General features: G+C 35.4%; 1 protein-coding gene across 7 annotated transcripts in view; it reads left to right on the plus strand.

The window, feature by feature from the left end:
* LOC131425997 (uncharacterized) overlaps nucleotides 1-24,159 on the plus strand; it is a 399,851-nt gene that overhangs the window by 343,083 nt on the left and 32,609 nt on the right. For all 7 annotated transcript variants that reach the window (XM_058588366.1, XM_058588368.1, XM_058588372.1 and 4 more), the window contains one exon: nucleotides 5,322-5,532. In XM_058588366.1, coding sequence (XP_058444349.1) covers nucleotides 5,322-5,532 — 211 coding nt within the window. The remainder of the gene's footprint in view (nucleotides 1-5,321; nucleotides 5,533-24,159) is intronic.

Genomic DNA, 24,159 nt, shown 5'->3' on the forward strand with positions numbered 1-24,159 from the left:
GGTAGTGAATGTTTGAAAATTTACGATCTTGGAAAATCACCAGATAACGTTTCATGCAGTTCTAAGATATTTGGCATCTAAAAAAACTTTCGATTTTGAAAAGTCCCAGAAAGTCGATTTATTAAAAAAATTTGTTTTTCGATATGACACTAACATCGACGTTTCCTGCAATTACAAGATTTTTGCATAAAGTTTTTTTTCGATTTCGCAAATTTCATGCAACCGTCTCCCTCAAATAATGGTTCCATTGATAGCCGCTTTTCAATGATGGAATTTTCTATAGCACTCTTGTCTTGTAAAAATAACGCTCCTGGGTTGAACAGAATTAAATTCAACTTGGTGAAGAATCTACTTGACCTCGCAAAACGCCGCTTGTTGTTGGAATTGTTCAACAACATTCTTGAGCCTGTCCTGCATCAGTAAATTGTTCGAAAACATTATTCTTCGATGTCTCGACCCAAGTGCTAAGTCAACGGCTTGTTGTCAGATACTCAATTTGGCTTCCGTAGAAATAAAAAAAAATCGCCCAAAAACAACAAATGGCATCTGTATTTTCGGACATTAAAGGAGCATTCAATTCAGTTTCCATTGATGTTCTTTCAGACAAGCTCCTCCAACATGGACTTCCAGGTTATAAATAATTATTTGCACAACATTTTGTCAGAGAAATGCATGTATTTTTCACATGGCGATTTGGCAACATTCAGAATTAGCAATATGGACCATTGCAGGATACCTTAGATAACTTGTCCGTTTGGGCTGTTCTTCTGGGTATCGAATTCTCTGCGGAGAAAACAGAGATGGTTATCTTTTCAAGAAAGCATGATCCCACGCAGCTTCAGCTTCATATGATGGGAAGAACTATCCAACAGGTTTTTTTATTCAAATACCTCGGGATGTGGTTCGATTCCAAATGCAAGTGGAGAGATTACATTAGGTATCTGATAACAAAATGCCAACAAAGAGTAAATTTTCTTCGAACAATAACAGGATCTTGGTGGGGTGCTCACCCGGAAGGTCTAATAAAATTGTATCAGACAACGATACTTCCAGTGATGGAATATGGATGCGTTTGCTTTCGTTCCGCTGCAAACTCTCATATTCTCAAACTAGAGCGAATTCAGTATCGATGTTTGCGAATTGCCTTGGGCTGCATGCATTCGACACATACAATGAGTCTTGAAGTTCTGGCGGGAGTTCTTCCATTGAGATCGTTTTTGGGAGCTTTCATCGCCGCTGTTAATAAGATGTGAGGTGCTGAATCCCCTGGTTATTAATAACTTCGAAAGACTAGTTGAGCTTCAATCTCAATCAAGATTCATGACAATATATTTTAACCATATGTCACTGGAAATCAACCCTTCAAGATATATTCCTATCCGTGTCAGCCTCCTAAATGTCCCTCAACGTTAATTTTTCTATACTCAACGTTATTTTTCTATACATCCATGCAGCGCGATGTGCGTGGAATCCCGAATCACCTACGCTCGATGGAAATCCCAAAAATATTTTCAAGTAAGTTCAGGCATATTGACTCTGAGAAAATGTTTTACACAGACGGATCACGAATTGAAGAGGCCTCATTCAGGCTTCAAGAACCTGCATCTGTTAATATATCAGAGTAGCAGTTAATTATGGCTTGAGTGTAATGGTCACATTATCTCCAAACCGTTATTTCCTCTTCACAGGTAGTCTGAGTGCAATTGAACCTATTTGTTCAAACGTGACTGGCAAGAATGAACCGTGTTTCTTGGGCAAAACAATACAGCACCTGAACGACATATTGAATAATAATTATCAAATCACTATGGTCTGGGCCCCAGCTCATTACTCCATTCCTGGCAGTCGACAATTTAGCCAAAGGTGGTGCTATTGAGGGTGAAATTTATAAGCGACGGATTGATTTCATCGAATACTATAGCGCGTCTCGCCAAAGAACACTTGTCAGCTGGCCAAGCTTCTAGGAATGAAGAGGCCCAGTGGATGCACTCAATTATTCCTAAAATATCGACGAAGTATGGTTTAGGGGGCTGGATGTAAGTAGGGATTTCATTCGTGAATTGGACTTTCCAATGCGTGGAGCATCGCCATTTATGAAAAAATGCTCATATAGATAAAAATTATAACATATTCTAGTATAACAAATGTATTTTCACTCTTTTATTCGTGAAACCAGAAATATAGAGATCGCTTCACTCGTACAGAGTGTCCGAATCAAAAATATAATAATAAAAAAAAACGGTTTGATAGATTATTATACATTTATTTGAAAGGTTTTGTTTTGGAAAATAATTTCGCTAGCGTAACATTTATCTTTAACCGATTACCAAAGAACATAATCCAGCGGCGTCGAATCGCACCTTCTCGAAGGCCAATTCTCATCACCATTCCTGCTGATTATTCTATTTTCTAAGATTTTTCGAAGAACATCGATAGTTTCGTTGGCTGTGTGGCACGTAGCGCCGTCATGTTGAAACCAAAGATTTTTTGTAGAAAAATTTCATGAATCACAACCTATCAAATAAATGTATTATTATTGAAATCTATCTAATCGTTTATTTATTATTGCATTTTTAAATTCGAAATTTTTCGTGGGACACCCTGTATACGATATTACTCTATGACATTTTTTATCAAATGATTATTTCTATGTATAAGAAAGACATTGCTATTGTTGAGCAATGTTGTAGCTAACAATATCCATTACATTTCTCTTGTTTACTATGTTTATATATTTTGCTCACAAAAAAAAGTTAGAATCTCCATATTTTTCGCTTTCAACAAAAAACTAATATAAGCGCTCTCGTGGGGAACATTTCGACTCTAGGCAAACTTTGAAAGGTCATAGCACAGCCGGTTAAGTGAAATAAAAATAATGGACCAGTGTAAATGAAAGACTAAACATCAGATTGAATTTTCGGTCAGATCTGGTGTCATCTTAGAATTTTTTTTTTCAAAAAATTGACTTTGGGACTTTGAGATTTCCGAAATCGAAATTTTTTTTGATGCCGAATTTTTTAAGAACTGCATGAAATGTCGAGATCTGGTGTTATCTAAAAAAAAATGTCAGTGTCAAAGAGTAGTTGACTTAAAAACAATTCGGGATAACACCAGATCTCGACGTTTCATGCATTTCTAAGACAAAACAACGCAAGGGTTGTATTTTGATCGATGACTATGTTTCGTCAAACTCGATTTCAAGCAGCTACCCGGTCAAAAGTTCATCTGTTAGCATATCAGCAAAGTCATCTTTTGTGACGATTTGGCCAGATGCCACTACTTCAAGGTACTGTTCGGGAGAGGTACTATTCGGGAGAGCCAACAGGATCGAGTTGGTTCCCAAAGTCTCAGAATCAACCGGAATTTCCTACCTATACTCGGATATTTCAAAGCAGCGATATCGAAGAAGTAACGGGGCAGTCAAAGACGGTCCAGCAAATATAAGCAAAATGTCCAGATTCCGTGTCCGTTTCGATTGTGCGAGCATCGATGGACTAATGGAATACTAATGCTGCAAGTTTCAATAAAAGCACTGGAAAGTAACCATTAATGGCCTTTTTAAGCTTATTAAATCACAAATCATAAGACTTTTTGTGTCTATAAATTTACTTTGAGTCTTACTTGTAAAGGGTGATTTTTCAATAGGTATAGGATTTGATTTTCAGAAAAAACACAAAAAAATTACGAAAATTGACGAAATCTTTATTGAAATCGATAGAACGATCAGTATAATTTAATGTTTGAAAATGATTTCATGCAAATGTTGACCTCGGCTCCGCTTTAAATGGCATATGCGCAAAGTCCTACATATCGGCCGGTATTCCACGAATAATACAATTCTTCGATAAAAAAGTGAATCTTCCTCCAACTTTGTCAGCGCCCATTTATGAATGATTTAAAGATCAAACGACGATTCATTATTAAATTATAGACCAAACTGAACAAGCTTGACAACGCCGAAAGACACGATTCACATTTGATCTGTCAAAAACAGTGTTGCCAAAAAGATACCCGCAAAAAAATCATCCTTTAAAAGAATCAAATTTTATTCCAAATGAATCTTTTTCATCGGTTCGAAGAGAGCCTTGCGTTAATTGCAATACATTTCTATCTGAAGGTGATCAAAGAAATTGGTACTGAGGACTAACATCCCACAGATCGAATTTTTCCAATTGAGTTGAAAGCATTGAAATTGTTTTTTTTTCTACGAAAATCATACCCAAATGTTATCACAATTTTATTTAGAGTGAATAGTAATCCAAATTGTACAGTGTTTAAAAAAAATTATTTGTTTTCAACGAAGTGAACCCTTAAATCTCAAATGACGGAAGCTAATCTATCGGATCCACAGTTGATCACGAGCATTTCCCCTGTTTGTATTGCTGTTTCCACTCTGCAAGTGTGCATTACCTACTTTTTCCATGCTTACTTTCAATTTCATTTCCATGATACAAATGCACAAAGAATCAATTCAACAGAGCTGCTCCTCACGTGAAATGATTCCATCATGTTTCATTCATCATCTCTCCGCATACTCATCATCATCATCATTATCATTATCGCTATCAAAAATCATCCGTCAAAAATCTTCACGTTACACATCCTCATAAAGCAACCGCAGGCTGCAGGCTAGTGATGCAATCGCTTTCTCTTTCACTCATTCCATAGCGCCCATATATTGTTTGTTACTGTTGTTGTTGTTGTTGTTGCTAATGCTGTGTGTGCTGTTGTTGTAGCGAGCGATACTGTTTTGTTATTAGTTGTTTTCCATTTCGCTCTTGCTCCCGCGCTGTTGCTGTATTTTTTCTTTCTTCCAAACATACGCCATGCGAAAAATTCGCCTGGTTCGGCCGTCACTAGCTCACTGACAGTAGCACCGACACGAGAATGATGTCTTTTGCCTTGTGACAGCATCGCTTGTATGATCTGTATCTGTTATGTAACTGCGTTACTAAAATGTAACCAAAACCACTGGAGCTGGTGGAGAGCTTTGTTTTTTACGTTCCGCCCCTAAAACCACCGCATCGTGACGTATCAGTGAACTCGATTTGATATGTGGGACGCACTGGAAAGTGATGCCATCACCTGTTGCGTTTGAGAGACTGTCACTTTCATTCAACCAGGATATCTATAGTAGGCGACGATTCCTGCTGTCATTGAGTTCTCCAGTCACTCAAACTGCACTTTTATTAGATGCTAGATTGTTTTGCGATTTCTGTTCCGTTCTAGGACGGCGCCAATAATAATGACTTATGACATTCTACTAATTACGTTATTTGTTTCTTTGTTTGCTTGCTTCCGTTTCACAAACACACGAATAGTCACAGTGCCAAATCCAAAGCGTTGGCTCACTTCCGGGACTCACCGGCGGACCCGACGATGCCGGTGCTGCGCGAAGGGGAACTGAACATCAAGGTGACATTAATCGATGGTAAACGGTCCCAGGACCGGAGCTGGCGGACGGTGCACGCCGAACTGCGCGGAACTCGACTGAAGCTGACGCTGCTTCGTGACGGGAAAAGTTCCAGTCAGGTAAGTTTTTTTTGAGTCGTTGTTGTTTTATATTTGCTTGATTTGGTTGGTTAATTGAAGACTTAACTCGTCCCGAGTCTTCGAGATTCGGTGATTTATGCAATTGGCGACGGACCGTCGCACTAACTAACCTTGACGAATTGGTAGGGGCTCGAAATTTGGGCGGTCTCAAATCAAAACCAAAAACTGACACGATTTAAATCACCTTTTGTAGGAAGCCACGATTGGACATTCGACCGACACTTCCCGGAAGGGTTCGAATGGTTGTAAATGTGAAAGCTCCAAAACGTAGATTAGCCTTCAGCTATCGACGCCCTTTATTTAGCTCAATAAAATGATCTCAGAGGTGAACATAGTAGGATTCCAAACTTTACGATGGCCATCAACTCATTTTCTAAACAAACCAAAATAATAAAAAAACAATTTAAAACTGAAGGACTACCATGGAAAAGAAGGAGATCTGGCAGAATTCGTCATGGTCAGGGTTTGCCGAAAACTGTAAGCAAAATGGACTTTCACTACCATGGACCTCGTATCCGCGAGTGCATCGCAGATGTAGTGTCGCAACGAAATGGATCATTTCGAAATTTCCTAACCATCAACAAACAAACAAACGGTGGAAAAGAAAAACAAAAGTCCACGTCCATCCTCCGATGTGTGTCCCTCGGTGCGATGGAGGGGTAGAATCATAATTTAGATTGGTTGGTTCATTGAAGAAACCCGCGAAATTGCATTCCACCTCAAGGACGAATCGTGCGGTTGATTGGTCCGGAAATTTGTGCGATTATAAATTTTGTATTTCTCAAGTTTTACTCAGCTCTGAAATAAAAAAATACTAGCCACAGGCTACGATCGACTTTCTAACAGCCTTCGAGTGATAGAGAAATAGAAAACAATTATCTTCGGCGATACTTTTTCCACTGATATTGATGCCCGTTTTAAAGACAGTAATAAAACAAGCACTTCTCCTATTAAAATTCGTCTAATCAATTACTGCTGCGGGGAAGGTGGAGCAAAATGAGCCATACGATTTTAAAATCGCTTCAATCGCATAATCGGATTTTTTTTCCATCCTACCCCGGAAAACCGGAACCCTGGTCCGCATGTGTAAATGCGGTGCAGATTGCAATTTGTTCAGCACCGCTGCCTGTCTGCCTGCCGTCACTATCTCGTGCATCGGTACAAAGTGGAAAACCACCCCCATGGCTGTTGAAAGCGGGGTGGGAGAGATGCGCGCGGGATACACAAAATACGCATCATAAATGCGATTAAAAACAAACGTCGTGAGAAGCGGCTGGGTGGCTTTGGCTATAATGAAAAACAAAAAATCGGTAATAAAAACAACAACGACACTCATTTTTATTGGACTGCATTAATAACATTACTTTTGAAGGTGCCAGTACGTAACTGCCGTGCCTTTGTCATTTATTTGGCGAGGATCGAGGATCGACAAGAGCGGAGTTAGAAAGCGTGCAGTATTTTTTTTTCTTTTTTTTTTGGTTTTGGTCTGCTTCCCCATTCCGCCGCCGCTCACGGCAGTAAAACAGATGAAAAATCACCCTCAAAGTGGATCACCATTTCGGAATTTAAATGTACTTTTTAATGCACTTTCGATTAATTGCGATATTATGCTGGACGAAGCGTCATTTTATTGCGTCAAAATGTGTGTAGATCATTTATCAATTTGAACGAAACCACCGAGCGTTTCAGTTCTTCTCAACGTGATATGATTAGGATGTTTCAGGTATTCCTCAATTGAGCTGTGATATATTTTTATGCAAGTCATTAGAATATCACACATTAAAGTGTTTTTCGCATCGGCCATCTCAATTCTTCTACAGGAGAAAGTTTAAAAAAATATCTGAAATCGGTTTCAAACACAACAATCCAAAACCTTTGAAAATTTGAAAATCTCCCTCATATCTTCTATATGGTCTTTGAAGTCTTAAAAATCCAACTTCAACGCCGCGGTGAACGACCTATAAGGTTTAAAAAACGGAAAAAACTATAATTATTCTAGAAACTAAAAAAATATTGAAAAATTTTAAGAAGCTAAAATACTCAAAAAATTCAAAATTTCATAATATTGAAAAAAAGGCTTTCTAAAAGAACTCAAAAATCTCAAAAGCTACAATGATTAGGACAAGAACAATAATTTAAGAAATAAGGAAATTTAAAAGAAACTTATCAATCAAGAACTTTAAAATTCGAAGATTTCCACAACATAAAAATACGCAACAAACAAAAACTCAATGAAAATTTTTGAAAAAAAATAAACTTTTAAAAACAACTACAATATATCTCAAATATGTTTTAAAAATTCTGACAAAAAGAACCAGAAAGTCAAGAAAAAACCTTCCAATAAAGTAGTTCTGAGCTCGAAATACACTGAAGTCTTTTTTTATGCGAGTTTACGTACCGCATAAATAAAAACCGCATAAGTCTGAAAATTCGCATAAATAAAACCGCATAACTCTGAAACTTCGCATAAAAAACCGCAGAAGGGACACCGCATAACTCTGAAAATTCGCATAAAAAACGACCACATAAAAAAGACCTCAGTGTATTCAAAATTTGAAAAATATTCAACAAATTTGAACAAAAAAACAACTAAAAATATGAAAAAAAACTTTTGAAACCAACTAAAATATCTAAACAAAATTATTTAAACTAGACTATTCTAGAAACACTTCAACAAAATTAGGGGAAAACTTGTAAATCTATAAAAAACACATCTAAAACCAACTAAAATATTTAAACCATCAAAAACTACTCAAGTAAAAAAAAAATTCAAATGTAGTTAAAACAAACTACGAGAAGATAAAACAATCGAAGAAGTGAAGAGATATAAAAAATTACTAATCAAGAAGATCGAAATTCGAAAAATTTTAAAACTAAAAAATAATTAAGAAACTAATTAAAATCAACAAAAATATATAAACAAAATATTTAAAAAAAACTGACTATTCTAGAAACACAAAAAATTAAAAAATGAATAATGTTAAAATTATTCAAACAACTCAAAATTTAATGAAACCAAGAAAGAATCTATCAAAGAAAGAAACTAAAAGAAGCAAAAAAAAAACGAAAAGAAGAAAATAAATCTTAGATAATAAACAAATTCAAAAAAAAAACTTATCAATTAAGAGTGTAGTTCGAAAAGTTTTAAAACTTTAAAATACTCAAAAACTAAAACATAAACTCAACAAAAATATTTGGAAAGAGTTTTCCTTTTAAAACCAGAAAAAAAACCAAAACCAATTATCTCACATATCTGGAAAAATTCTAAAAATCTAGAAAATCAAAGAACTGAAAAATTTCCAGAAGCTAAAAATAATTGAAGAACTCCAAATAAAATTCAATTCCATTAGGATTTGAAAAAGAACTCAAAAAGCTCAAAAGTTGGTAAAAACATTCAGAAAAAGAAAAATAACATAACACAAGTAAAAAAATCTCACTCAAAAAACTGCAAAGTTTTAAAATGTCAAAAATACTCAAAGATCTAAACAACTAATAAAATTAAAAAAATGAAACTATCAAAAAGAACTTACTAAAAAGCTCAAAAGTAGCTTTACTAATTAAGATAAGAATAACTAATTAAGAAGTAAAGAAAGTTAGAAATGAATTTACCAAACAAGAAGTTCCAAATATTCAAAATTCAAATTCAAAATTCAAATAAAACAAAAACTCAACAGAAAAAATTGTACAAAGATATATAGAATTTACAAAAAAATAATTCTGAGAAACAACTATTTCAACAACAACAACAATTCAACAGCTTGAAGTTTTATATGGAAGATCTATAATATAACTGATACTGGAACAAACGTATCCCTAGCAATCCGTTCTAGTTTTATTTATTCGAACAGTTCTTCTGTCAAATTTAAATCTGGCATACGATGCCGCTCTATTTTTTCTATATTTGAAACACGACTAAAACACTGCTGGGGCTGCCAGTTTTTCTTGTTGTAGAATCCAGATTTAAACTTTAAAACTGACATAAATTATGCATATAGAACTAGAACACTACTAAATATGCCCTAACTTATCTCAAATATCTAAGAAAAAATATCGGAAAAATTATGATTATTCTAGAAGCTTAAAGAATGGAAAAATTTAACGAACCCCAAAGAACTCAAAACTTAATAAAATTTAAAAAAAATCTCCGAAAAAACTTAGAAGGCTTAAAAGTAGCTGAAAAATACTAAGAAAAGAAAAAATAATCTAAGAATTGAAAAAATTGAATAAAAAACTATCTAAACAAAAAAAAATCAAGGGAAATTTAATAAAATTAAAAAAACACCAAAACACTCAAAAGTAACTAAAAAGATTAAGAAAAGAAAATTATCTAATAAAATGAGAAATTTATAAAAAAATATCGATCATAAAGTTAAAAAGAAGCTTAAAAACATTGAAGTTCGATAAAATTATATAAGTAAATATACCCAACAAATTAAAAAACAACCCTAACTAATATGTTTGGAACAAAACTGTAAAACTTCAAAACTAGAAAGTCAAAGAACTCCAAATATAATTATATTTCAGAAGGTTATCAAAAATAACTCAAAAAGCTCAAAAGTAGGCAAAAAAAAACTAAAAAATAAGAAGTACAACATATAGTAAAAAATCTTACCAATCAAGAAGTTCTGAGTTCGAAAAATTAAAAATTTGAAGAACTTAAACAAAATCACAACAAATTTATTTGGGAAAGGTTTATGAAACTTTATAAAAAAAAACTTTTGAAACCAACTTGAATATGTAACAGAATATTCTAGAAACACAACAAAAAAAAAAACTGAAAAGTTCCAAGAACATAAAACATTAGAATAATTCAAAACCTAAAATTTAAAATAAAAACTGAAAAATTCTCAGAAGATAAAACATGAAAACAACTCAAAATCTAATAAAATCATGCAAAAGAATTATAAAAAAAACTCAAAATCATATAAAATATAAAAATTTTATCTAAAAGAACTCAAGAAGTTCAAAAGTATTGTAACTAAAAAAACTAAGTGAAGAAAAAATAATCAGAGATAATATCTGAAATATCTGAAAAAAATACTTTGATTACTTTGATTACTTTGAAACCTAAAAAACTAACTAAACTAAAAAAAAATCAAGGGACTTAGAATCTGATTAAATTTAAAAACACAAAAAAAACTCAAAAGTAACTGAAAAGATTAAGAAAAGAAAAATATCTAATAAATTGAGAAATGTTTAAAAAAATTTCGATCATAAAGTTAAAAAGTAGCTTAAAAACATTAAAGTTCGAAAAAATTATATAATTTAATATATCCAACAAATTAAAAGAAAAACCCTAACTAAAATGTTTGGAACAAAACTGTACAACTTCAAAACTAGAAAAAACTACAAAACTAGAAAGTCAAAAAACTCCAAATATAATCATATTCCAGAAAGCTATCAAAAAGAACTAAAAAGCTCAAAAGTAGGTAAAAACTAAAAAAAAAGAAGAAGAAGATTATGAAATGAAAATTATCTGATAAATTCAGAAATTAAAAAAAAATATCGATCATAAAATTAAAAAGTAGCTTAAAAACATTGAAGTTCGAAAAAATTATATAATTAAATATACCCAACAAATTAAAAAAAAACCCTAACTAAAATGTTTGGAACAAAACTGTAAAACTTCAAAACTAGAAAAAAAAAACTTCAAAACTAGAAAGTCAAAGAACACCAAATATAATAATATTTCAGAATGCTATCAAAAAGAACTCAAAAAGCTCAAAAGTAGGCAAAAAATTCTAAGAAAGTAAAAAAAACTCCAAATATAATCATATTCCAGAAAGCTATCAAAAAGAACTAAAAAGCTCAAAAGTAGGTAAAAACTAAAAAAAAAGAAGAAGAAGATTATGAAATGAAAATTATCTGATAAATTCAGAAATTAAAAAAAAATATCGATCATAAAATTAAAAAGTAGCTTAAAAACATTGAAGTTCGAAAAAATTATATAATTAAATATACCCAACAAATTAAAAAAAAAACCCTAACTAAAATGTTTGGAACAAAACTGTAAAACTTCAAAACTAGAAAAAAAAACTTCAAAACTAGAAAGTCAAAGAACTCCAATTATAATCATATTTCAGGAAGCTATCAAAAAGAACTCAAAAAGCTCAAAAGTAGGTTCAAAAGAACTAAAAAAAGAAGTACAAAATATAGTAAAAAATCTTACCAATAAAGAAGTTCTGAGCTCGAAAAATTTAAAATTAAAGCAAACTTAAACAAAATCACAACAAATTTATTTGGGAAAGGTTTATGAAACTTAAAAAAAGACTTTTGAAACCAACTAGAATATGTAAAATGAAACTATGAATGTTCTAGAAACACAAAAAAAAAACTGAAAAATTCTAGGAAGATAAAACATGAAAATGACGCAAAATCTAATAAAATCATGAAAAAGAATGATCATAAAGAACTAAAGAAACAGGAGAGGGGCAAAAAACTGAAAGAAAATAATTAAAGGCATTAAAAAATTTTGAAATTTAAAGCTTAAAAACAAAAATTTGGGAAAATGAAAATAATCCAAAACAAATTAAAATATTAAAAAAACTATGACTTTTCTAAAAACTCAAAAAACTGAAAAACTTTAAGAAGCTATATCTTTGCGTTTCGCCTTCGGCTCATTGGTGCTTCAAACAGTTCAAACTGAACGGCCATCCCGCACTTAGAAGATCTATTTAAACCGCTAAACAGACGCAAAGTTTGCACTATTTATGCAACCCTTAAATAATATCGCACAGGTGCTATATTATTTCTGACATCTCAGGTGCTAGCACTGATTGTTTAAAAAGCTAATAACATTAAAAAAATTCAAAATCAAATAAAATAATAAGAAAAAACTATCAAAAAGAACTAAAGAAACTATAAATTAGCTAAAAATACTAATAGAAGAAGCAGGCCCGTGCGCATGAATCATCCATGGGGGGGGGGGGGGTTTCAAGGGGAGAGGGGGGTATCCAAAAGGTGAAAAGGCGCCTCATCCAATATATTGACAATGTAAAACGAATTCTGACTGGCTCGTGCGCAGAAATCATTAAGGGGGGGGGGGAGGGGGGGGGGGGTTTGAAATTGTGTCAGTTTAAATTATTGATAAAAAATATGAATTGTCAAGTTATTTGCACTTTAATATAATAAGTACTCCATTGTTCATGAAACTTAATTTTAAAAAAATTCTTCATGGGGGGGGGGGGGTTAAAACCCCCAAACCCCCCCCCCCCCCCCTGCGCACGGGCCTGAGAAGAAGGAATAATCCAAGAAATAAAAAGACAAATAAAACTTATCAATCAAGAAGTTAGGGAGGTTCGAAATATTCAAAAACTAAAGAATTACTTAGAAAATTAAAACAAATCTCAATATACATATTTAAAAAAATAATAAGTTAAAAGTTAAAACAAAGTACACGAGGATCAAACAATCACAGAACTAAAGAAATATAAAAAATTACTAATCAAGCAGTTCGATATTCGAAAAAATATAAAAACAAAAAATTATCAACAAAACTAATAAAAAAAATGGAAAAATATGAAACCTGCAAAAAACGCTTTCAAACCCAATTATTAACATATCAGATATCTACAAAAAAATCTAACAAGCCTCTAATTATTCTGGAGCACAAAAATCTGCAAAACTTTGAGAAGTAAAAATTCTCAAGTAACTCAATTAAAAAAAATTTTTAAAAAATACTATCGAAAAGAATTCAAGAAGCTACACAACAAACTAAAAAAAGCTCAACAGTAGAAATTGGAAATAGAGAATTAAAAAAAACGTTTGAAACCAACTATAACATATATAAACTATACCAAATATTCCAACAAAAAAAACCTGAAAATATATCTAAAAAAAAATCTTTAAAAACTCCGGTTGTTCTAGAATTTAATAAAAAGGAAATCTGTTTAGATTCGAAAAATATTCAATTAACTCCAAAATTAATAAAATTAAAAAAAACTAAAAGAAAATTCAGAAATAATTCAGAATTATCTAAAACACTCAGAATATTCCTGTTCTGAGTGTTTTAGATAATTCTGAATTATTTCTGAATTTTTTTTTAGTAAACATAAGAAGTAAAGAAATTTATTAAAAAGAACTTACAAATCAGAAACACTATTCACTCAAAATTAAACGTGCTATAGAAACAAATAAACACTTAGAAAAACATGGAAGAGCTTGAAAATCTCTACTGAAAGATACTGAAATAGTTTAACAGGTTAAGAATTTTTTTTCAAAACTTTCCTATGCTTAGAATCTGGAATCCTGTGACTAGATTCTTTGAATCATGAGGTTTGAACCATTCGTTTCGAGACATGAGTCTTAAAATTTGTGTTTTGGGGTTTTAATCTTGAATATTGAGTTTTAAGTTGAGACAGTTAATTCAATTCAATTCAATTCAAGTTTCAGTCTAGTGTATGTCGCCGCCTTTTTCTCAAGATCCATTTATTCCAAGGGAATAAATGAGATTAAAATTCTTTTTCTTTCCTGTTGATTTCTTGGAATTTAATCATGCCGATTTGGTTTTTAATGTCTACTTGGTTTCTTTAATAGTAGTTGTTTTGGGAATTGGAATTCGAACTCCTGCTTGTGTCTTGAGTATGTTTCTCAACATTTCCTTGAAGTTTTTTTTTTTGCACAACCGTGTAAAAGATGTCAACGAAGCACAATCAATTCGTCGTAAGAAAGCTAAAAAGCATGACATGATGTCCCATTAGCTAGCATAACTTAATTTGCGATATTAGCATACGATTCGGTGGCACCCCGCCCTCGTCATCGTCGTCGTCGACGTCGTAGCGTCCTCGCACAGACACAGAGCCACGGGTCGTTTAACGTTGAAACCGCAAACCGCCGTAGCAAATCCAAACACCGGCATTCAAAGATAATTGGCTAATTTTTCTTCAGCACTTTTGAGGCCCTGCCCTGAGGCTGCTGGTCACAGGTGTGAAATGGAGGTTGTTTTCGGAGTCCAAGGCCAAGGCCTTCGTAGACGCAAATGCTCTCTACGGACGGGAAGAAAATGTCACCCAGGCAGTCAGATGATGATGGGGCATTTGTAAAAAAAACCAACGCTGTGTCGAAATGTGTTTCGGCACAGCTTGTTTGTTAAAACTGTACGCCAATCAGTACAAACAAGGTGAGGCAATAAAAAAAAATCTAGCACCTAATTGAAACAGAACTACAACACAACAGCAGCAGCAGCACATACGCAATTTTAGACATGGACACGAGCGCGCGCGTTTGCTGCGATGTGTGTCTGTGTTTTATTGACTACAAATGAAATTTAACAATGCAATCAAAGGTACCTGCTCTAATGAGTTTCGTTCAGAAAAGGGTGCAAACGGCGGTAGGTTCGTCGCCTACTGTTCAAGGTTTACGTATCGGTCTTCGCACCGTGAAACCATCCTTCGCAAGAGGAGGGTATATTTTTTTCGATATGGTTCTCTCGAAGCGAGTTCCCTAACTTGGAACGACCATACGGTTATGCTAATGTGTCACATAATTTGTATGCCAAACTGCAGCCATCGATCGGAATTTGTTAGTTGAAATTTGCAACTAATTGATGCCTTGGACAAGCCACCCAAAACCCAAACCCGATTGACACGTGCCCGCACAGAAAAGTTGCTTCCCCGGATTGAATAATTCACATCCGAACAACTTTTCTTTCCCCCGAAAACTGTTTTCTGCACTTTTTCCTCTTTCTCTTTTGGCTGGATCGACGGTTTTTTTTTCTCCTGCTCTTCTGCCACCAGTTTTTAGCTTGAACATTGTGCTGAAAATTTCATTTTCATTTGAACTCGAAATGCTATCTCATGAAAAAAATATCCGAATACATTTGGAAGCCTTTCTTTAGGAGGCTGCAGTTCGATTGACTTAAACGGTTGACCGCCGTAGGATTGGATAGGCAATGGGATCGCCCAAGTCACGCAGATGTAATTGTTGCAATAAATAATTCCACCGAAGACAGTGTGCGCCTTTCCCTTTAAACTTTTCAGATGAAGCAGCAGAACAGACCTCACGGAGCAGTTGTAGTGCCCCCTCTCTACTGGTGGTGTTTGACTAACTTTTGGTAACAAATAAAACTGGTCGAATATTCATCACGATCTTGGGAGAGCAATGATTTTCTCCACACTCCGATGGGAGTTTGTGGTGCTACTGTTTTTAATGATGATGATGATGATGATGAAGACGAATTTCACACTTTTGCTGACCTCGTCTTTAATTATCGGAATCAAACAAAAAAAAACAAAAACGATGGAAAAAGTTGAATTATCCAGTATCGGTTGCTCGCTTTCCTTGCACGGTCTCCTCTTCCTTCATCCATCTCAGTTCATAAACAACTGCTTCAGCAATTGTTGAATTGTTCCAGTAAGATTACGTTGGTTGGTCGACAGTGCAACGGATGGATCACAACGAAGTTTCGATCCTACCAAGTTTCGTCTTAGACTCATCAGTGCATAGCAGTTCAATTTGAACTAATGAGACTTAGCAGTTGTATTAAAGCTTGCTTCATTTAGAATTGGAACAAACTTTTGCTCATATTGTGGCGCTCCTGGTGGACGGATTTGGAAGTTCTTGGCGCCCACGTGTCGGGAATTTTGTCAGCTTCACGTATGATTTTTGACATTCCGCAAATCGATTGTACTTTGTAAACGATCAACATGGAAGCCGAAAGAAGGGAAAAAATTGTGCACAGTTATTTGGAAAATCCAATGTGTGGTCTGCATCTAGGTAAGCTAAACAACTGAAATTGCCCAGAAATACCGTTTGGCGCGTTATCAAACGGTCTAAGGAAACATTGACGACCATTCGGAATCCTCAAGCCAATCGTCGGAGTGGAACTGTCGACCGGAAACTGCGTGGTAAGATTTTGAAGACGATTAAAAGGAATCCTAATCTGTCGGACTGTGATTTGGCCAGAATTTCGGTGCTGCCCATAGTACCGTGAGGAGAACTCGGCTCCAGGAAGGAATCAAGTCGTATCGAGCTAGCAAACAGCCAAATCGGACCATAAAACCGAATAGTGACCAGGTGCTGACCAAGTTCGACGGGTGTCTTCTGATGGACGATGAAACCTATGTCAAGGCTGACTTCGGGCAAATCCCAGGTCAAAAATTTTACTTGGCAACGGCTCGGGGGGATGTTCCAGCCAAATTTAAATTTGTTTTTGCCGACAAATTTGCAAGAAAATTTGTGATTTGGCAGAGTATTTGCAGCTGTGGCAAAAAACGAAAGTTCTCGTTACAAATAAGACAATGACATCTGAACTATACCAATAAGAGTGTCTCCAAAAACGAATTTTACCGTTCCCACGACCATCCCGTAATGTTTTGGCCAGATTTGGCAAGCTGTCATTACAGCAAAGTCGTTCAAGAATGGTATGCAGAGAAAGGGTCCAGTTTGTTCCGAAAAACCTTAACCAGTTCCGCCCTATTGAGATATATTACAGTTCCGCCCTATTGAGATATATTACTGGGCAATCTCGAAGAGGAGACTCAAGGCAAAGGGAAAGGTTGTCAAAGACATCAATCAGATGACGACCTGGTGGAATAAGATAGCTAAAACGATGGACGAAGAAGGTGTGCGACGCCTAATGAGCCGTGTTACAGGAAAAAATTGAGAATTCCTTCGAAACCGTGACGAATAATTTTATCTGTATTTTTTCCTAAAAGTAAGAACAAAACGCAACATTTGTATAATAAAAGATTTTGAATTCAATAATAAACAACTGAAATACAGGCAATTCTCTTTGTTCCAATTCTATCTGAAGCAAGCTTTACAAATGCATGTATTATAAAATTTATTTTAGCAGTTCCTGCTTGAGATCCAACCCTAATGTCAATAAGTTCCTAGCACTGGTCATGCAGTGGTTCAGTACCCTAAGAATCGCCCGCAAAGTAGTGTAGTATAAAGTCTTTGCGTCGTTATCAATATTAAGTTCGTTCAAGGGAATTGGAAATTGAGTCCTAGAATTACTTGGCTCTGGAGATTCAAAAGCTCGAATCAGCCAAGGGGTTGTGTAACATCCGATCCGATTGAAGCATTTTTCAGTAAAGGATTCGATTCACTGGAAGACTATAGCGAGAGTGGATTATTTCACCGAAAGTCGTTTCGTCGAAGAAGCGATTTCTTCTAAATTTTGTCGAAGCATGCGAATATTGTGTTTCACATATCAACATTCCACATTCATATTCTGGCGGCAATCAGCCGTTTTATGCGCTGGCCTCTGCGAGAGACAACCCCCACTTCTGTCTAAGTTTACTCGTTTTGTATAGTCTACTCTAAACTAGAGAACCCTAAACTCGAACGAGCGATGGCAGGATCGGTTAACGATGTTTTGTAAAACTTAAAGAAAATTAAAACAGTTCAAAAGCCCTAAGCACAACAAAAGTTTACCCTTAAATTACCCTTAATGTTTTGATCGCCGGAAAATTCTATGTTGTGTTCTGCCTAATAATGCAGCAAGCTCATATTTCATCTTGCAGGGGATACTCATGTAGTACAGCTCTATATAGCTGATTTATTAAAAGTTAAATAATTTAAGAAGTTTATTATTTATTTAAGTTTTTTATTTCTGAAATGGGCTCCTCGTTGAGGGTACGTAAAAATTAACATTCTTGGATCATTTGAACTGCTCACAACACATAAATTTATCAATGTTTTTCACTCCATAAGTATCCATTCTTAAATGTCAGGTCTCAGTTACACTTCTCTTCATATTGAAGGATACAGCAATTTATGCTTGTTTGACTCAAGATTTTATCGAACTAAATATGCTAAAAATCTGTGTTTATTCTTACCGTCAAAGTTTTCAACAAGGCAGGCAAAACCAATTCACGTGAAACGTCTCGTTCGTGCATCCTCAGAAATAGTGTCTTTATTTTGCATCTGCAATATTTTAGTGCATAAGTTGTCATGCTATGGCTGTTGGGGGTAATCTTAGTTTGTAAAGCATTATGAAGAAACATGTATATTTTTTTTTGATTACGATATTGGACATACGGAACAATGAAAGAAGAAGTTATCAGTAAACTAAAAGCTCCCAAAGCTTCATTATAGAAAGCCGATGCGGAACATGACCTTCCGTATCAACAGAATTAAATTAAAACCTAAATAGGTGAACAAATTTTGAAAATATTGCCCCAGAGTAATTGATTGACCTTACAAACTTTCTCGAATCAATAGCACTGTTCAGTCAGTTGACTAGAGATGCAATGAAATATCTTTTTTAATCTCATCCAAGGCTGTTATTCACTTTTCAAAGTTTGCTCAAACATCAATTCATTTTCTTTCCCATCGTTCGTTCGATAGAGACATATGAGATATATTGTGTCTTTGTGCCACTCGGCAATTTGAAATAAATGAAGAATGAACATGTTTTAATGTTTCAAAGTAGCGGGATTATCATGGAAGATGACACTAAAATGAAAAAACTCTTCTATGCAAAATTTAAACCAAATAAAAAAAATACAAAAAGACAATCGACCTTCAAATTCAAATGGTATTGGAGTGGAAGATAGAAAAAAGTTGATTAAGATCTACTTAGACTAAACTCAAACTTTCAATTATTACCAAATTTTCTATCAAATTTCGCCATAAGTTCTGAAGTTAGTACACTGAGATCTTTTCTAACGCGATTTTTCTATGCGGTTTTTTACGCGGCATTTTTCACACGGATCTCCGAAATTATGCGTTTTTTTACGCAGACTTCCGATTTAACGTGTTTTTTTTACTGTACTCAAACAAAATGCAACAGACGAAAATGATTACTGAAAATTCCGTTCAAGTCGGATGTTTTTGAAATTCTTCGTGGAAAAAATCATACACATTAGCATTGTCGGTTTATTCAACCTCCTCTCCTAAAAAGTAGTCGCACCTTGGACTACCCTTCAAATTCTGTGCTACACTTGTTCCATTATTCTTAAGCACTTGCATCTACTTGTTCTTTAAATTTTTGTCGTTTTTGAAGATCCTCTCTGTTTTACGAAGTTTTCCCTTCATTCATCGCCCAGAATTTTTCTGTTGGACGAAGTTCTGGCGAGTTTAGTGGATTTACCTCCTTCGATACAAAAACAACAACGTTGGCTTTGTACCACTCCATCACCGGTTTTGCGTGATGGCACGATGCCAAATCCGGCCAAGACAGGGTGTCACTTTCGTGGAACCGAAGGAAGGGCAACATACGCTTCTGGAGGCATTCTTCTTAATATATTTGGCGTTTGATGGTGTCGATCGTTATGCATGGCTTACTGAATTTATCGCACCCACAGCCACATCAAGTAATTCGTCTAGTGATGATCACAAAATCAGTCCAATTTTAGAATAAAAATACTAGAAAATTCCTAATGCCAATTGAGCGAAAAGTATCCATTGGGTAAATTTGTTCACTAATATTGAGCAAGATGGGCTGGACTGGAGAAGGAAAGGGAAAACAGTTTTATTAGCTTAAATTTTTTTTTTTGTCTTGTACTGATACTTTTTTTCAAATATCGAATAACTATCATTATAGTAATATGATCAGTATCTAACGGGAAACAGATTGGAAAACCGACATGTGAACACAATGATGTAATGAAAACCGCGAAAATGTTACCGCAGAGACGGGACTCGAACCCGTAGCTAACTCCTAACCGGGGAAATTGTTTTACCAATTAAACTACCCTGCATATGAAAACACATTGTGTTCACATGTCGGTTTTCCAATCTGTTTCCCGTTAGATACTGATCATATTAAAACTAGCTCAAGGCGGCTTTACGTCTTAACAAAGCCTGAAACAAAATCGTTATCATTATAGTATCCTAGAAAATCTCACAAATTGAGTTCTTATTTGGTTTTTGGATGACTATGACTTTTAGTTGAGTTTAATTTTCGATGACAGTGATACTGAAAAAAAATTTATAAAGAACATAATCACCGACCATAAATCGACTTTAAATTTGTTAAATCCACACAGCCAGAAAAATACTTTTGATTTTGCATCCTATAAGGATGCACATAAAAGAAGCCTCTCATCACACACATATTTATATTCAAGAACATGTATAATTTTGTGATTTGAAAATTATATGGCTTGAAATCGAATGAAATCGATAAAAAAAAGATTGATAACAAACAGTGCGACTTGAACCGAGAAACAAGAAACAAACAGATCACAAAGTACGTCTGCTAATCGACTGAGCCACAATAGCACATAACTGAATGATGAATAATTGATACATACTAAACCATACAGCGGCAACTAGTAGCCGTGTGCAAGTTACACTCGGAGCCCGTAAAATTTTGTACGAATGTAATATTTTGCGTCATTTGACAAGTTAAGTTGTTATGAATTGTATCGTTTGTAGAATTATGTCACCTGTAAAATACATAATATTTTTCTGCGCATTTTTTTCAGTACAGGACTCGATTTAGATTTTTCTTTTCAGTATTTCTATTCGAAAATTGACTGATTTCGAAGCAATTACTGGTACTCCAAGAGTTTTACCATTTTTCGACTATAATCATTTGAACAAAATCGATCAAACAAAAGTTTGGCCCTTTTGAAAAGACAGTCTAAATCGATTTTGGAAGAACAGAGTATGCAAAGTGACTTTTTGTGACAGAGTCTCGCGGCTTTTTTACGCGGTTTTCTTGTTTTGGTGATATCCCGAAATTTTTTTAGGTCAAATCTCTTACGAATTTTTCGTCCAGATCTGGTGTAATTTCAAAAAATATGTTTTGCAAAGATCGACTTCGGGATTTAGAGAATTTGAGACCGCGTAACTTCGGAAATCCGCGTAGAAAAAAACGCAAAGCTGAAATAAAAATTTTGATGCCAAATGTCTCAGAAATGCATGAAACGTCCAGATCTAGTGTAATCTCAAAAAAAATATTCGTCAGAGAAAGTTGACCTAGATTTTGGGATATCACCAAAACAAGAAATCCGCGTAAAAACCCGCACAAAAAAAAAACGCGTAAAAAAGACCTGACACGAGACTCTGTCACAAAAAGTCACCTTGCATACTTCGTTATTCTAAAATCGATTTAGACTGTCTTTTCAAAAGGGTCAATCTTTTTCTAATTGATTTTATTCAAATGGCTGTAGTCGAAAACTGTCAAAACTCTTGGTGTACCAGTTATTGCCGCGAAATAAGCTAACTTTTGAATAGAAATACTGAAGAAAATTTAATTCGTGTCATGTATTGAAAAAAAAAATGCACACAAAAATATTAAGAATTCATTCTAAAATATTTAGCATAAACAAATTCTTTAGTTCTGCGGTTATTTTACGCGGGTTTCCGAAGTTACACGGTTTTTTACGTGGAGCGTATCACCCGCATAAAAATAGATCTCTGTGTGAAATCTAAAACAGTGCTGCCAACATCTGTTCGAGTTGGTGTGAAATTCGTCTATATTCACATGAAAGGTTTTTTTTAATGCAAAACGATTATTAATAATCATCGTGATCCAACTTCCGGATCCCGAAATACAAGGAGATGAGTGTTGAAACTATCAAGTCTTCATTAGAAGTGAGGATGCAAACAAGGGAAAAATGTTCTCCATTTTAGCTAAAAACTGTTTCACTGCGGTCTCCACTTGACATATTGTGACAAAAACTGCACATTTGAACATTACGCTCTAAACTAGTTTTACTCAAAATTTCATTTATTTTGTACCTATCCAAAAGAAAGTGTTTGCTTATTTTTCGAGTACAGTTTTTCATCGAATCGTATTCGTTTTTAAGCATTTATTGAATCGGCTGTTTGTCCCAGAATGTTTTTTTGCGTTTTTAAACTCGCGGTAGTCGGCTGCCGAGATTGTATGATTCCTTATTTATACGATAAAAAGCAAAATTTTTCACGTGTTTTGTTGAATTTTGTCTTGTATAAACTTTCGCTTACTGGATTTTAACAGTAAAGCTTCGATGTCACACGTGTGGAAAACATCACATTCATCCAGTACCCAGTATTGTTTCACCGAGCGCGACACTTTCCGTTTAATTTTTTTTTCGTTTTTAAGTGTCTTCTGTCAGGTATCGCTTCCCCAGAAAATGTGACTGGATTAAATTATGATTTTAATGTGCGATATGATTTTTGTTTCCACTGGTGGAGCAAGGGAAAGTGTTTTTTTTTTAGTGAGAGAGATAGGAGAGAGAAACCACTGGCCGCGGCTGCTAGGATAGACATAATTCACGCCACAATACCCGTAACGCCCGTTGGTTATCCCATAACTCACATCCTAATTGCAAACCGAACGAACCCCTGAACGACGCTTTAAGGGCCGCGGCGGCGGGCCCCCGTTTTTTTTGACGTTCGCCGTGATTTATGTCCACTTTCGACTGCTGCCAAACAGCTAAGTATAGAGACCCTTTTAGCCCCGCTCGGGAACCATTACCACCACCACCATCACCATCCTCTAATAATCCCTTTTTGTGTGTAATTGACGACGCGTAACGAAGGTTGACAAGAGCTTCTCTTTTGAGTTGATAAAAAAAATCGAAACGATTTTCGTACTAACCGAAAGCAAGAGGAATATGACAGAAGATTGTTTGCTCAGAGCAAAGCAGGCGACGCATGGTTTCCGAGCTCATCGCTGGTTGTGGTCGGTGGTGCTGCTGTGTTTTTTTTTTTCTTTCTATTTCGCAGCACAGCCGCCCCCTGTGGGTGAACTATTGAATTCAGCCACCGCCGTGCCGTCGTCGATGACGGTGTTGACTCGCGTTCGATTGCTGCTGGCGGTGCTGCTGCTGCTGCTACTCACCTTCGCTCTCGGCATGGCCTGCTGCCAGTCAGCCAACAGTCGCTCGATGGTGTCCGCGTCGTGAGGAGCAGCAACAGAAGCGTCCTGTGAAAAAGCGCGATTTTTCCGATCCGCTCGCGTCCGCGGTGACTTGTACGCACGGTGCGAGAAAAGGTGTCGAACCCAAAACAAACAAAACATTGTGAGCTCATGCTGGAAATATTTCGAATCCTTTTTTGGGACACCGACTGATTCGATCCTTCCATAACGGGCGGTGGCGGTGGTGGTTTGTGATTGTGTCAAAACGATCGGTGAATAATGTGCTAACGGCGTGGCTCCCGCCCGATTGACTTTGGGCCTGCTTCGATTGTCAATATGCAAAACGTCGAACAACGAGACCTAATGTGTCAGCGTCAATGTCCCGTGTTTTTAGCGGAAAGGAAGACAGTGGCTTCGGTGTGCGATTGATAATCACTTCATTTCGAAACAAGAAAAAAAAGTGTAATTAATTTAAGGTTGCCCCCCGCGTCGGTCGGGCTGAAGTGTGTAATTCCGGCTTGAATTCAAGTTTGTTTTTGGTGTTTTTTTTTTAAAGGTACCAAAACTACACGATCGACTTAGGTCATATTTGTCGATCGGTCAACCGATCACGATCGATCATCCGAATGTGCAATTTTTTGAGTGTTGGTGTTTGTGTACTGTGGTATGGAGCAAACTCGCGGCTTAGATCAATTTCGTAAATTATGATGGTTTCGAAAGTGAAAAGCGCTCGGTGCTCTTTTTCTTCTTCGACGGGGGGGTTGGGTTCGCTGGCAGCAACGGCAGCAGGAGCACCAATCACAGAAACAGAAATAAAACCTTGAAACCCGTCCGGGGCTCCGCCGCCGCCGCCGCCAAGTGAACGG

This window comes from Malaya genurostris, chromosome 1, assembly GCF_030247185.1.
Source record: "Malaya genurostris strain Urasoe2022 chromosome 1, Malgen_1.1, whole genome shotgun sequence".
NCBI classification, from domain to species: Eukaryota; Metazoa; Arthropoda; class Insecta; order Diptera; family Culicidae; genus Malaya; species Malaya genurostris.